At 44.6% G+C, this 12,500-nt stretch overlaps 1 protein-coding gene across 1 annotated transcript in view; it reads right to left on the minus strand.

Moving 5' to 3' along the window:
• tgfbi (transforming growth factor, beta-induced) overlaps positions 1-12,500 on the minus strand; it is a 17,423-nt gene that overhangs the window by 197 nt on the left and 4,726 nt on the right. Inside the window, exons 3-17 of the mRNA XM_068714055.1 lie at positions 10,982-11,046; positions 10,730-10,887; positions 10,292-10,456; positions 9,975-10,121; positions 9,750-9,891; positions 9,428-9,640; positions 9,038-9,175; positions 8,803-8,948; positions 5,057-5,193; positions 3,859-3,989; positions 3,014-3,141; positions 2,821-2,923; positions 1,041-1,108; positions 737-761; positions 1-653 (exon numbers count right to left, since the gene is read on the minus strand). The exon at positions 1-653 is cut by the window's left edge and continues 197 nt beyond it. Of these exons, the coding sequence (XP_068570156.1) occupies positions 598-653; positions 737-761; positions 1,041-1,108; positions 2,821-2,923; positions 3,014-3,141; positions 3,859-3,989; positions 5,057-5,193; positions 8,803-8,948; positions 9,038-9,175; positions 9,428-9,640; positions 9,750-9,891; positions 9,975-10,121; positions 10,292-10,456; positions 10,730-10,887; positions 10,982-11,046 (1,822 nt within the window). The 3' untranslated portion in view covers positions 1-597. The remainder of the gene's footprint in view (positions 654-736; positions 762-1,040; positions 1,109-2,820; positions 2,924-3,013; positions 3,142-3,858; positions 3,990-5,056; positions 5,194-8,802; positions 8,949-9,037; positions 9,176-9,427; positions 9,641-9,749; positions 9,892-9,974; positions 10,122-10,291; positions 10,457-10,729; positions 10,888-10,981; positions 11,047-12,500) is intronic.

Genomic DNA, 12,500 nt, shown 5'->3' on the forward strand with positions numbered 1-12,500 from the left:
TGGATTTCAGAAGTGACATTTTTACAGTACAAAGAAAACAAAACAGTCGGTAAAAAATTATAATAAAAAACAACATTATTTCTTCTTTCTCCACAAAGTGAATAAAAATCCCCCCGAGATCCTCAAACATGCATTGATCAGTGATCAACAAGGTGTTCATCATTTAATCACATCCATATCAAAATAATAACTGGTTGAACTAGTTTTCATAATAATAATCTGTCTCATTACTGAAAACAAAATAATAATAATAAAAGTAATAATGGGACAAAACAATCAATACCTTTATCAGCGCTGATCTTTGTGAATCCGATTATTAAATGAGGTTCAGTTTCACGGTTTCTTTTTGTTTAAAAGTCGTGGAATCCTTCAGTGAATCCTTCAGACTTCAGAAAACACTGAAACATGAAGCTCTCAGCTGGACGTTAATAACTCTGTTTATATTTTCTCACATTCTAAAGCCAGCTGATATAAATTGTTGTGTTTGATCCATTATTATAAAAGCGGTTTGAAGTCGTTTCTGTTTCAGATGTTAAACGACTTCAGGGGGATTTTTCCTTCAAGTTGTGTTCTTTGGTTCCTCAGATGTTCTGAGTTCTACTGGGTCATCGTCCTGCTGGAGCGACTGCGGACGACCTTCTGGAACATTTCGTCTGAAAACACAAACATAAACCGACAGTTAGAGACTTGACAGGTTCTGATGAAGCTCAGACTCAAAGAAGAAGAAGAAAATCACCATTCCTGAAGCTCTTGGAGTCCACCTGTGAGTCAGAGAGAAGGGCAGCCGAAATATTAGTGTCATCATCATCATCATTATTATCATTGTTGTTGTTGTTATTGTTATTATTAATATACTAGAATTAGACGTCAAAATCAAATGATGCAGATCTCATTATATAAAAAAAAATATTCATAATAAAATGTATTTTCATGTTGAAAGAGTGACACAGGTCGTGTGACTCAGCTGAAGTAGACTACAGTTTAAACCAGTAAGCGTCTCTGATCAGCAGAAACAACCTTCTTCATCAGCGTGTTCTCACCATGGAGGAAGCCGCAGGTCTGAAGGCAGCTGCAGGTCCATCAGCCTGTTCTCTGTCCACCTTCGGAGCTGCAGAGACACAAAGACAAACTTCTTACAGAGAGCCGACAGAACCGGAGCAGATTCACGATGTGAGACTCTACACAGACAATGTGAGACTCTACGCAGACGATGTTAGACTCTACGCAGACGATGTGAGACTCTACGCAGATGATGTGAGACTCTATGCAGACTTAGACGATGTGAGACTCTACGCAGACTGTGAGACTCTACGCAGACTGTGAGACTCTACGCAGACGATGTGAGACTCTACACAGACAATGTGAGACTCTATGCAGACAATGTGAGACTACGGAGACAATGTGAGACTACGGAGACGATGTGAGACTCTAAGCAGACGACGTGAGACTCTAAGCAGACAATGTGAGACTCTACGCAGACAATTTGAGACTCTATGCAGATGATGTGAGACTAAGCAGACGATGTGAGACTAAGCAGACGACGTGAGACTCTATGCAGACGATGTGAGACTATGCAGACGATGTGAGACTATATGCAGACGATTTGAGACTACGCAGGCAATGTGGGACTACGGAGACGATGTGAGACTACGGAGACTTAGACAATGTGAGACTCTATGCAGACGATGTGAGACTCTATGCAGACGAGCTGAGACTCTATGCAGACGATGTGATATTCTATATAGACAATGTGAGACTATACGCAGACAATGTGAGACTCTACGCAGACGACGTGAGACTCTACGCAGACGATGTGAGACTCTAAGCAGACGATGTAAGACTATGCAGACGATGTGAGACTCTATGCAGACGATGTGAGACTATACGCAGACAATGTGAGACTCTACGCAGACGACGTGAGACTCTACGCAGACGATGTGAGACTCTAAGCATACGATGTAAGACTCTATGCAGACAATGTGAGACTCTATGCAGACGATGTGAGACTATACACAGACAATGTGAGACTCTACGCAGACAACGTGAGACTCTACGCAGACGATGTGAGACTCTAAGCAGATGAGCTGAGACTATGCAGACAATATGATACTATGCAGACGATGTTAGACTCTACGCAGACGATGTGAAACTCTACGCAGACAATATGATACTATGCAGACGATGTTAGATTCTACGCAGACGATGTAAGACTATGCAAACAATGTGAGACTCTATGAAGGTGATGTGAGACTCTATGCAGACGATGTGAGACTCTATGCAGACGAGTTGAGACTCTATGCAGACGATGTGAGATTCTATATAGACGATGTGAGACTCTATGCAGACGATGTGAGACTACGCAGACAATGTGAGACTACGGAGACGATGTGAGACTACGGAGACGATGTGAGACTCTACGCAGACTTAGACAATGTGAGACTCTAGACGAGCTGAGACTCTATGCAGACGAGCTGAGACTCTATGCAGACGATGTGATATTCTATATAGACGATGTGAGACTATACGCAGACAATGTGAGACTACGCAGACGACGTGAGACTCTACGCAGACGATGTGAGACTCTAAGCAGACGATGTGAGACTCTATGCAGACGATGTGAGACTCTATGCAGACGATGTGAGACTCTACGCAGATGACGTGAGACTACGCAGACGATGTGAGACTCTAAGCAGACGATGTGAGACTAAGTAGACGATGTGAGACTCTATGCAGACGGTGTGAGACTTTATGCAGACGAGCTAAAACTCTGCAGACGAGCTGAGACCACACAGACGATGTAAAAGACCCAGCTGGACTCACGCAGAGGTTTGATGATGCTGTTGACGGCGTGGACAACTCCGTTAGTCGCCATCAGGTCTGCGTCGGCAACTGGGACCTTGTTGACGTACACCGTGTAGTTACGCTGTAACACACAGAGGAGAGAGCATCTGTTATCGGCTCTGATCGGCGATCAATAATCAGAGTGAGTGATGAGTGAGGAGAGACGACTGACCACGCCCAGCTCCAGCTTCTCTCCCTGCAGAGGTTTGACTCTGGTGTGAGATCCTTCCACTCCTCCACTGACCAGCATGCCCTCCCCCAGGTGATACCGTAGCACAGCCGACAGCTCCTGAGGGTTACCTGGATACAGACACACAGGTAACAATAAAACTGACTGGAGATCTGTTCATTGATCTCTTGTTTATTTTTCATCCTGAACTTTGACATCTGAGCAACATGGAAATTAACTCATTACATTTTAAAAACATCTTCAATATTAGTCAATAAATCTTTCAAACTGAATTTTTGTGAAAAAAATCACTTTCAAAAAGAATTAATTAATTTCAAACAGTATTATATTACTTATATAATTATATTATTTACATATAGTTAAATGTCAACATGATTTAGAATCAGAATTGTTATTTGGTGTTTTGATCATAACAATAAACATAGAAAAATAAAAACTATAAATAAACAGTCAAGAAACATAAATATAGATTAGAAAAAATCTGAACAATATTATAAGAGTTATAAACAATATATTTCACAAATTTCACAGCTTTTAATTAGAAGCTCTTTAACGCAGCCCGTTAGGTTATAAAGGAACTTTTCTTTAGACGTTGTCAACACCAGACTGGTGATGAAGTTCATTCCTGTGTCTTTAATATTTATAGAGTGAAGCTGCACAGACGGTTTATATTTATATTATATAAACCTGATCAGAGACATGACTCCACTGTGAGTCACATAAACAAAACGCTTCTGAACACTCGAACCAAAGAAGGAGCCCAACACTTTTATAAACACGACCCCTTCATGGAACCTCAGTATTCATCATCATTCGTCATCACTCACGCATCAGCTTGTTGAGGTCGGACCGAGGAAGAGCATTGAAGGCGTCGTTGGTGGGAGCGAAGAAGGTCAGCTCCCCCTGCTGGTTCAGCAGCTCCGTCATACTGGCGGTCTGGACGGCTCCGACCAGGAGGCTGAAACAGGAAGGAGGTCTCACCACGTCTACAACATGACATCACTTCATCTGATCTAAACCAAGAGCATGTGACCCGGGTATGAGGTCTGAGACCTGAGTGAGAGCACTGATCCCAGAACCGATCCCAGAACTGTTAGTCCTGTACGAGCCGGTCTGTGAGTCTCTCCAGTATCAACACTTTACAATCCTCATGTCAACGTCTTCAGATTAACGAGCGCGTTCACATAAACTTCAGAGACTCAAGTCGTCGTCTAACGACAGCGTCTTCAAACGTTGCCTTCAAATAAATCATAACGGGATAAACCACAGAGGTCTGCTGGGAAACATCCACTGTGTATTACTGTGTACTGCTGTGTACTGCTGTGTATTACTGTGTACTGCTGTGTACTGCTGTGTATTACTGTGTACTGCTGTGTACTGCTGTGTACTGGTGTGTACTGCTGTCTACTGGTGTGTACTTGTGTGTACTGCTGTGTACTGCTGTATACTGCTGTGTACTGCTGTGTACTGGTGTGTACTGCTGTATACTGGTGTGTACTGCTGTGTACTGGTGTGTACCAGAGGTCTCTCTCGTCCTTCTGACCATCTATGGATAGTAACAAAGTACATTTCCTGAAACCCTGTACTTAAGTACACATTTGAGGTACTTGTACTATACTTGAATATTTCTACTTCTACCCAACTATCAGCTTTAGTTAATTTACAAATTTAGATTTGAACAGAAATGAGGTTTTTATCACAAATGAATCTCCCCAACAGTTGATAGGAGTACAGCAGAAACCATGAATCAATATATCAAATAATGACGGATGAATGTCATGAGTCATGACATGATCCGTCCATGTATAATATATATAATGTACATCATGTTAATGTATTACTTTTAATGATAATTGTGACAACATTGAACATTCTATCGGTTAATGGAGAAAATAATCAGTAGATGTTATTTCAAAATGAGCTCCAGCAAGAGGAAGATCCTGCTTTTACATAAATGGATCAGAATACTTCCTCCACTGCTGCTGTTCTACTGCTTCACCTCTGAGTAGACACAAGTTGACTCACCTGAAGCGGTCGTCTGCCTTCAGGACGTCCATGACGGTTCCCATCGGTGGCGTGAGCACTTTGTTCACCGTGAACATGGTGGCGAAACGTCCCGTCTTATCGTGAGCAGCGATGCAGGCGTTCTCAATGCAGAGGTTCTACAAACACAGACAGGAACAAAGAACACCTGAGAACATGAAGAAGGTCTACTGTGTGATAACGCTTCTGCATGAATGTAATATATACATACATATATATATATATATGTATATGTATATATATATACAGTATATGTATGTATGGTAAGTATGTCCTTATGTTGGACACACTCTTCTCTTCCCCTCTATCTGTGGGTCTCTGGACTCCACATCAGATCCTGGAGGGCAGCTATTTTGTTAAAGCTCGTCTCACACACACACATACACACACATACACACACACACACACACACACACACACACACACACACATATACACACACACACACACAAACGCCAGCCTACGTCTGGTGTCTGGAAAGATTTAGCAGCCGTGGGAAGCAGGAAACTTCTTGTGGTCTGCAGAGTTCATTACTGAGCAGAAATGTGAGCCACCCACGAGTCCAAGACCTGAAACATGTGGAGCCACTGTGGAGACCACCAGAGACAACTTCAAACCCTCAAACCAAAGACTGATCACTACACGATCAATAACACTGTCAGTTACAGATGTTCACATGTGTGTTGTGTTTCCTGGACAACTTGAAGAGCTTCGGTCATCATACTAAACAATGTTGACCGATCAGTAAACTGTGCTAAGGATTACAAAACCAGAGGAGCAACGTCACCTGTACAACCAAAAACCAGAGGAGCAACGCCACCTGTACAACCAGAAACCAGCAGAGCAACTTCACCTGTACAACCAGACACCAGAGGAGCAACGCCACCTGTACAACCAGACACCAGCAGAGCAACTTCACCTGTACAACCAGAAACCAGCAGAGCAACTTCACCTGTACAACCAGAAACCAGCAGAGCAACTTCACCTGTACAACCAAAAACCAGAGGAGCAATGTCACCTGTACAACCAGACACCAGCAGAGCAACGTCACCTGTACAACCAGAAACCAGAGGAGCAACGTCACCTGTACAACCAGAAACCAGAGGAGCAACGTCACCTGTACAACCAGAAACCAGAGGAGCAACGTCACCTGTACAACTAGAAACATTACATTACAGTCATTTAGCAGACGCTTTTATCCAAAGCGACTTACAATAAGTGCATCAACATTGGTAATCAAAAGAACTACTAGTCACCAGAAGTCATAAGTACATTTCCTTTAAACAAGCATCTAAGAGCATGAAGCAGAGCATAACTCAGAGCCAAAGTACAGAAACAAGAAAAACAGTTAGTGCTATAAGTAATACGAATACAATAAGTACAACAAGCTAGTATGAATACAATAAGTGCTAAGTGGAAGGCTCAGGGTAGCACTTCCTGAAGAGGTGGGTTTTCAGCCTGCGCCGAAAGATGGGCAGCGACTCTGCTGTCCTGACGTCAGTGGGAAGTTCATTCCACCACCAGAAGAGCAACTTCACCTGTACAACCAGAAACAAGAGGAGCAACATCACCTGTATAACCAGAAACCAGAGGAGCAACATCACCTATATAACCAGAAACCAGAGGAGCAACGTCACCTGTACAACCAGAAACCAGAGGAGCAACGTCACCTGTACAACCAGAAACCAGCGGAGCAACATCACCTGTACAACCAGAAACCAGAGGAGCAACCTCACTTGTACAACCAGAAACCAGCAGAGCAACGTCACCTGTACAACCAGAAACCAGCAGAGCAACTTCACCTGTACAACCAGAAACCAGAGGAGCAACATCACTTGTACAACCAGAAACCAGCAGAGCAACATCACCTGTACAACCAGAAACCAGCAGAGCAACTTCACCTGTACAACCAGAAACCAGAGGAGCAACATCACCTGTACAATCAGAAACCAGCAGAGCAACGTCACCTGTACAACCAGAAACCAGCAGAGCAACGTCACCTGTACAACCAGAAACCAGCAGAGCAACATCACCTGTACAACCAGAAACCAGAGGAGCAACATCACCTGTACAACCAGAAACCAGAGGAGCAACGTCACCTGTACAACCAGAAACCAGAGGAGCAACATCACCTGTACAACCAGAAACCAGCAGAGCAACGTCACCTGTACAACCAGAAACCAGCAGAGCAACTTCACCTGTACAACCAGAAACCAGCAGAGCAACTTCACCTGTACAACCAGAAACCAGCAGAGCAACTTCACCTGTACAACCAGAAACCAGCTGATCTGTTGATGCTACGGTTGTGATAGACCTCAGTATCAGTTCGGGGCCTCTGAACCTTTATTTCTTCTGGTTGTCTCTCTGCAGTGATTCACCACAACATACTTTGGATGACTTCATTACCACATGTGGGCGCAGTAATGAGGCTTCAACATGCTCACAGTCATGCACTCACCACATGTCCTGCAGTTGTCCTGCTTTATTTTAAGTTACTTCTCAGACTCATCATTAGCTGAAAATATAAAAACCTCACGAGTCAAACTATGAAAAGCAGCCACGACCTCAGAGACCTCATGAAATCATCACTGGAGATCAAGAGACAATATTTATTACCAATGAGGACAGACGAGCCGCCCAATCCGCCCAGCAACAGGCAACACAGTCAGACTAAATATCTGATCCTCTGACTGGGAGAATAGAAGTGAGTCAGCGTTTCTTAATGTGGGAAAAGTCTGATGTCTTTCTGAATGCATGTGAATGTTTTTTTCCAGAAAATGAAAATCACTGAGTCTCATTACAAAAATAAAAGTGGTTACATTTCTCAGGAACAGATGATGAAACCAGGACCAGGACTCAAACATAATCCGGTCACAGATCCAGTTTGTCTGAACAGTGATCCAGATGTTTGTCAATTTCCAACAAAGCTTCACCTCCAGGATCCAGGATCCAGGTGTCCACATCTGAGAATTCAGAGCTGTGATACGAATTCAAGTCAACAAAGCTTCTGTCCAACAGGACTACAGATGTTTTCACACCTGCCTTTCTTAGTTTGGTTGAAGCGACCCGTGTTGGTGGGTTTGTTTGGATGGATGTGAAAACGACAATCATACTTTGGGGCGGACCAAAACAACTGGACCGAAACCTTGTTGAAGAGCTGGTCTCAGTCCGGTTACAGACGAACTCCGGTACTGTTCGTCAGGACAACTGAAACTCTGGTAACAAGTCGATACTGGTTTTTCTACACTAGCAAGAGTACCTTAGGTACCTGGATCAGGACTCAAGACCAACCAAAATGTCTCTGATAATGCTACATTGTGAACAACGTTAGCTGCTAGCTGTTAGCAACAGGTGGGCAGCACAGTCCTGCTTGGCTAAATAACGGAGCTAACAGCTGACGTAGCATTGAGCTACATTATGATGCGTTCAAGTTCTAGCATTGCGTGAAGGCAAATTATAACATTATGGCGACATGTTCAAATGTAATACTGTAAAATTGAGGTTTTCATCAGGAATTAATCTAAATTAAAACTTGCAGTGTGCAAACAGTTATAAAGCATTTTGTTTGTTGAAGTGCATGAGAGTTATTGTTTGGTTTAGTGTTTTTAACGTGGTCTTGAAATGGGCATCGAGACTCGTGGAGCAGATGATGAACACTGTGCCTACACAGGAGAAAACAGAGACAGAGAAACACATTTCAGGGTGAGGAAACTCATCAGAGTTCTTACGTTTCTGTAGACGAAGACTCGGAGCTTGAGGCCTCCCAGCGTCTCCAGCTCCTGACCGTGATACAGAGACTTAGAGGACAGCTGCTCCTTAAGGATGTGATTGGTCATCAGCTTCCTCAAGTCAGGTGTCATCGTTGTGTCACTTCCTGTTACAGAGACACAGACGGGTAAATAAGACGACTAACAAAGAACAATAACTCTGTGAGAGACGGACCTGACCGGTCAGGAGCGTTACCTTTGAAGGCGTCGTCCAGAGGAGCCAGCATGGTCAGAGCCTCGGAGCCCGTCAGGTGGGAGGACAGACCAGCCTCAACCAACAGCTTGGTCGCCGTGGCAACAGATGAACCCTCAGCCAGCTCCAGCAGAACCTTGGCTGAAAAAGAACAAGTGAAATAGTACTGCGAGTACTTCTACTGCTACCACTGCTACCACAACTATTACTGACAGTGGATGTATTGTTTTGTACTGCAGTACTTCTGTAGTTTGAGGTACTCTCAGCGTTAGATGCAGTATTGGTAGTATTAGTAGTACAGTGACATGGGTATCTATGTGATACATGCAGTATTAGCTTCAGTGTGTGCTGCAGTAGTGGTAGTATTAGCAGTAGTAGTGCTAGTAATAGTACCTGAGTCAGGGATGAGCAGCTCGTTGATGTAGTGGATGACTCCGTTGGTTCCCAACTGGTCTTTCAAGGTGATGATGGCCCTCCCGTTCAGGGTCATCTGGTCTCCATCACAGCCGACCTCCAGCACGGTGCCCTGCAGAGTCTCCATCGGGGTTCCCGTCACGATGGACTCGGCACACTGCATGTGCTTCAGGATGTGGTAGTTCAGCAGGTCTGAGGGGGGGCGGGCAAGTACACAAGAGGACTGACATCAGAAACAAGTTCATCATGTTTATAGTTGGTCTAAAACTACAAAGACCACCAGCAGTAATTAGCCGGTCACCTTTTAGAGCCACGGGGTCTCCCAGTATCCTGTTCAGGGTCTCCTGAGGAATCTTCTCGAAGGCCTCATTGGTGGGAGCGAAGATGGTGTACTGACCGTCGTTCTCCAGCATGGTGGTCAGACCTGCAGCCGCCAGCGCCGTCTGGGACACGGAGACAAAGATCAGGTGGTCAGCGACTGAAAAGCGCAATTGTTAGCGATCAATCGGTCGATCGATGAACTCACACGCAGCGTCTCCAGGTCGTCGTCCACGTCGATGAGCATGTGCACGTTGTTGGAGATGGCGGTGATGACGCGGTCGACCACGTGCACGATGCCGTTGGTGGCGTGTTGGTCGGGTTTGATCAGCCGGGCGCAGTTCACCGTCACGATCTGAGGAGGTAAAGGAGACATCTTTAAATCTCACATCATCATCAGCATACAGGGTGATTCTGCTGACTCGTCACTGGAGTCTCCGTGAGGCGTTCACTGGAGTGTCCGTGAGGCGTTCACTGGAGTCTCCGTGAGGCGTTCACTGGAGTCTCCTTGAGGCGTTCACTGACCCCGTTGCTGTAGTGGTGGATGTGGACGTGGAAACCCTGGTACATGGAGGCGAAGGAGGACCCGTGTCTCAGCTCCTCGGAGGTCAGCCGGCGGCTCACCATGTGATAATGAAGAGCGTTCAGCAGCTCGATGTTCACATTGCTCACCAGAGCGTCCAGGATCTCCTGCAACACAACAACACAACAACAACAACAACAGAGTGTCATCACCACAGAAACAACAACACACTGTATCACAAAGGTGTTTTCTTCTCTGACAAATGAGCATGAAGTCTGAAAATCTGAGACAGTTTTCAACCGTTAAATCTGATTGTTTCTGCAGGAAGAACTCAGAAATCCTTTGGTCTTTGATGTTGTTGCTACAGTGTTACTCGATGTTTGCTATCTGGGTAGGAGGCATTTGTCGGGGCCTATTTTCAGCGGCGGAGTGGTACTGACCGTGGGCAGGGCGGCCCACGCCTCGTTGCTCGGAGCGAAGAAGGTGAAGCTGCCTGGACCTTCGATCTCCTCCTTCAGCTGAGCTCGTTCAGAGTACATCTGAGTGGTGGAGGCTCCTACTACACCCAGAGTGTTGAAGATGTTCACCAGAGGCAGCGCTGCACACAGAGAACAAGCTGTCAGAGCACGACTCCCACAATGCAACAGGGTCACAGCAGCACAGAGAGCTTCAGTTTAAGTCAGAGGTCATACCAGCAGGACAGCCCTTCTCTCCAGGAATCTTCTCATAACCAGGACAGCACTCGTAGGTGATCACCCTGCAGAGGGAAGAGGACACAAGAGAACACAAGAGGATCACATGAGGACACAAGAGGATCACATGAGGATTGCATGTTCTATCCTTCCTCCACCTTCTTCTTCATGAACGTCCTTCTGCAGGTTTCAGCCTCAGGAGTAAGAAAAACAACTGCTCCATAAAAGTCTCAGTTTCCACCTGAGAACCTCGTAACCTCTGTGTAATATTTCTGCTTCAGGAGCCTCATAAATTCCTGTCTGTGTGTAATGATGCTAATAAAGTTATGTGCTCCATAACAGACTGGGAGACGAGTTTCCATGACATCATAAACAAAGAGCTTAATGATCCGGTTCACATGTGGTTTAGAGTCTGATGGAGGTCCGGATCCCTCTGAGGACTCTGAACCTGGACCAGAACCCATCTGAGTCTCTGGACCTCGAGCTGATACAACCTCACATCAGAACCACTAACCGCAGCTCCTGATTGTTTTCTCCTGAACAGTTTCCTCCAGCAGCCAATAATATGTGTTGTTTGATCAACGTGTTTATTTATGGACCGAATTCTTCTTCAGTGAAAATATGAAAACATATGAAAAAAAAGTAAAATTTATGAAAAGGTGAGTCATCAGCTTTACCTTGAGGATGAAATGTAACCATGGTAACTGTACACAACAATGATGGAGACAGCCGTAACCATGGTAACTGTACACAACAACGATGGAGACAGCTGTAAGCATGGTATATGCTATATATAAATATATATATATACAGATATATATGTATATATACACTATACTAGTATAGTGTGTATATATATATATATACTATACTATAGCTATGCTATAGATCCATAAATACTTGAAAGACAGAACTGCAAAAGATAATGTGGACCATGTGTTTAGTGTCGGTGAATGAAGCTAAAATAAATCAGCTGGTCTTCATCCAAAGTTCAGACTTGGTGTGAACTTGTTTCAGAGTCTCTGTAGAAGCGTTTCTGGAGGATTCCTCACATGTTGGCTGTAATGAAGCGTGGAAGCCGAGCAAAGGCCTCCATGACTTCCTGTAGAGATTTCCATAATAAATGTTTCTCAGCCGTCTGGGCTCATAAAGCTCATTTCCTCAGAGAGAAGAAGAATCTGCAGCCAGACCAGAATCCTGATGGGGGACCCGCAACCACCGCCAGGAAAAACACTAAAGCACCAGGAGCCTCCACCAGGAGCTCCTCACTTCCTGACCACTACAAAATAAAACGTCCCAGAGCCTCACAGAAGGCTTTAACTACATAATGAGTTTAAATGAACATCACGTCTTCTTCTATCAGATGTCTTCAGCAGGAAACACCTCACGCAGCGGAGCTGCAGGCCCATCTCACAGAAACCGCTCTGCTTTCTGTTTTCTTTGTGTCTGAAAACTTGAAGATAACATAGATGGTCGGCAGTTTTTAACATTAAATAGATTAAATATGAAATCTGACATC

Source organism: Cebidichthys violaceus, unplaced genomic scaffold (assembly GCF_023349555.1).
Source record: "Cebidichthys violaceus isolate CVI_PGR_0920_01 unplaced genomic scaffold, fCebVio1.0.p SCAF_2, whole genome shotgun sequence".
In the NCBI taxonomy this organism is placed as follows: Eukaryota; Metazoa; Chordata; class Actinopteri; order Perciformes; family Stichaeidae; genus Cebidichthys; species Cebidichthys violaceus.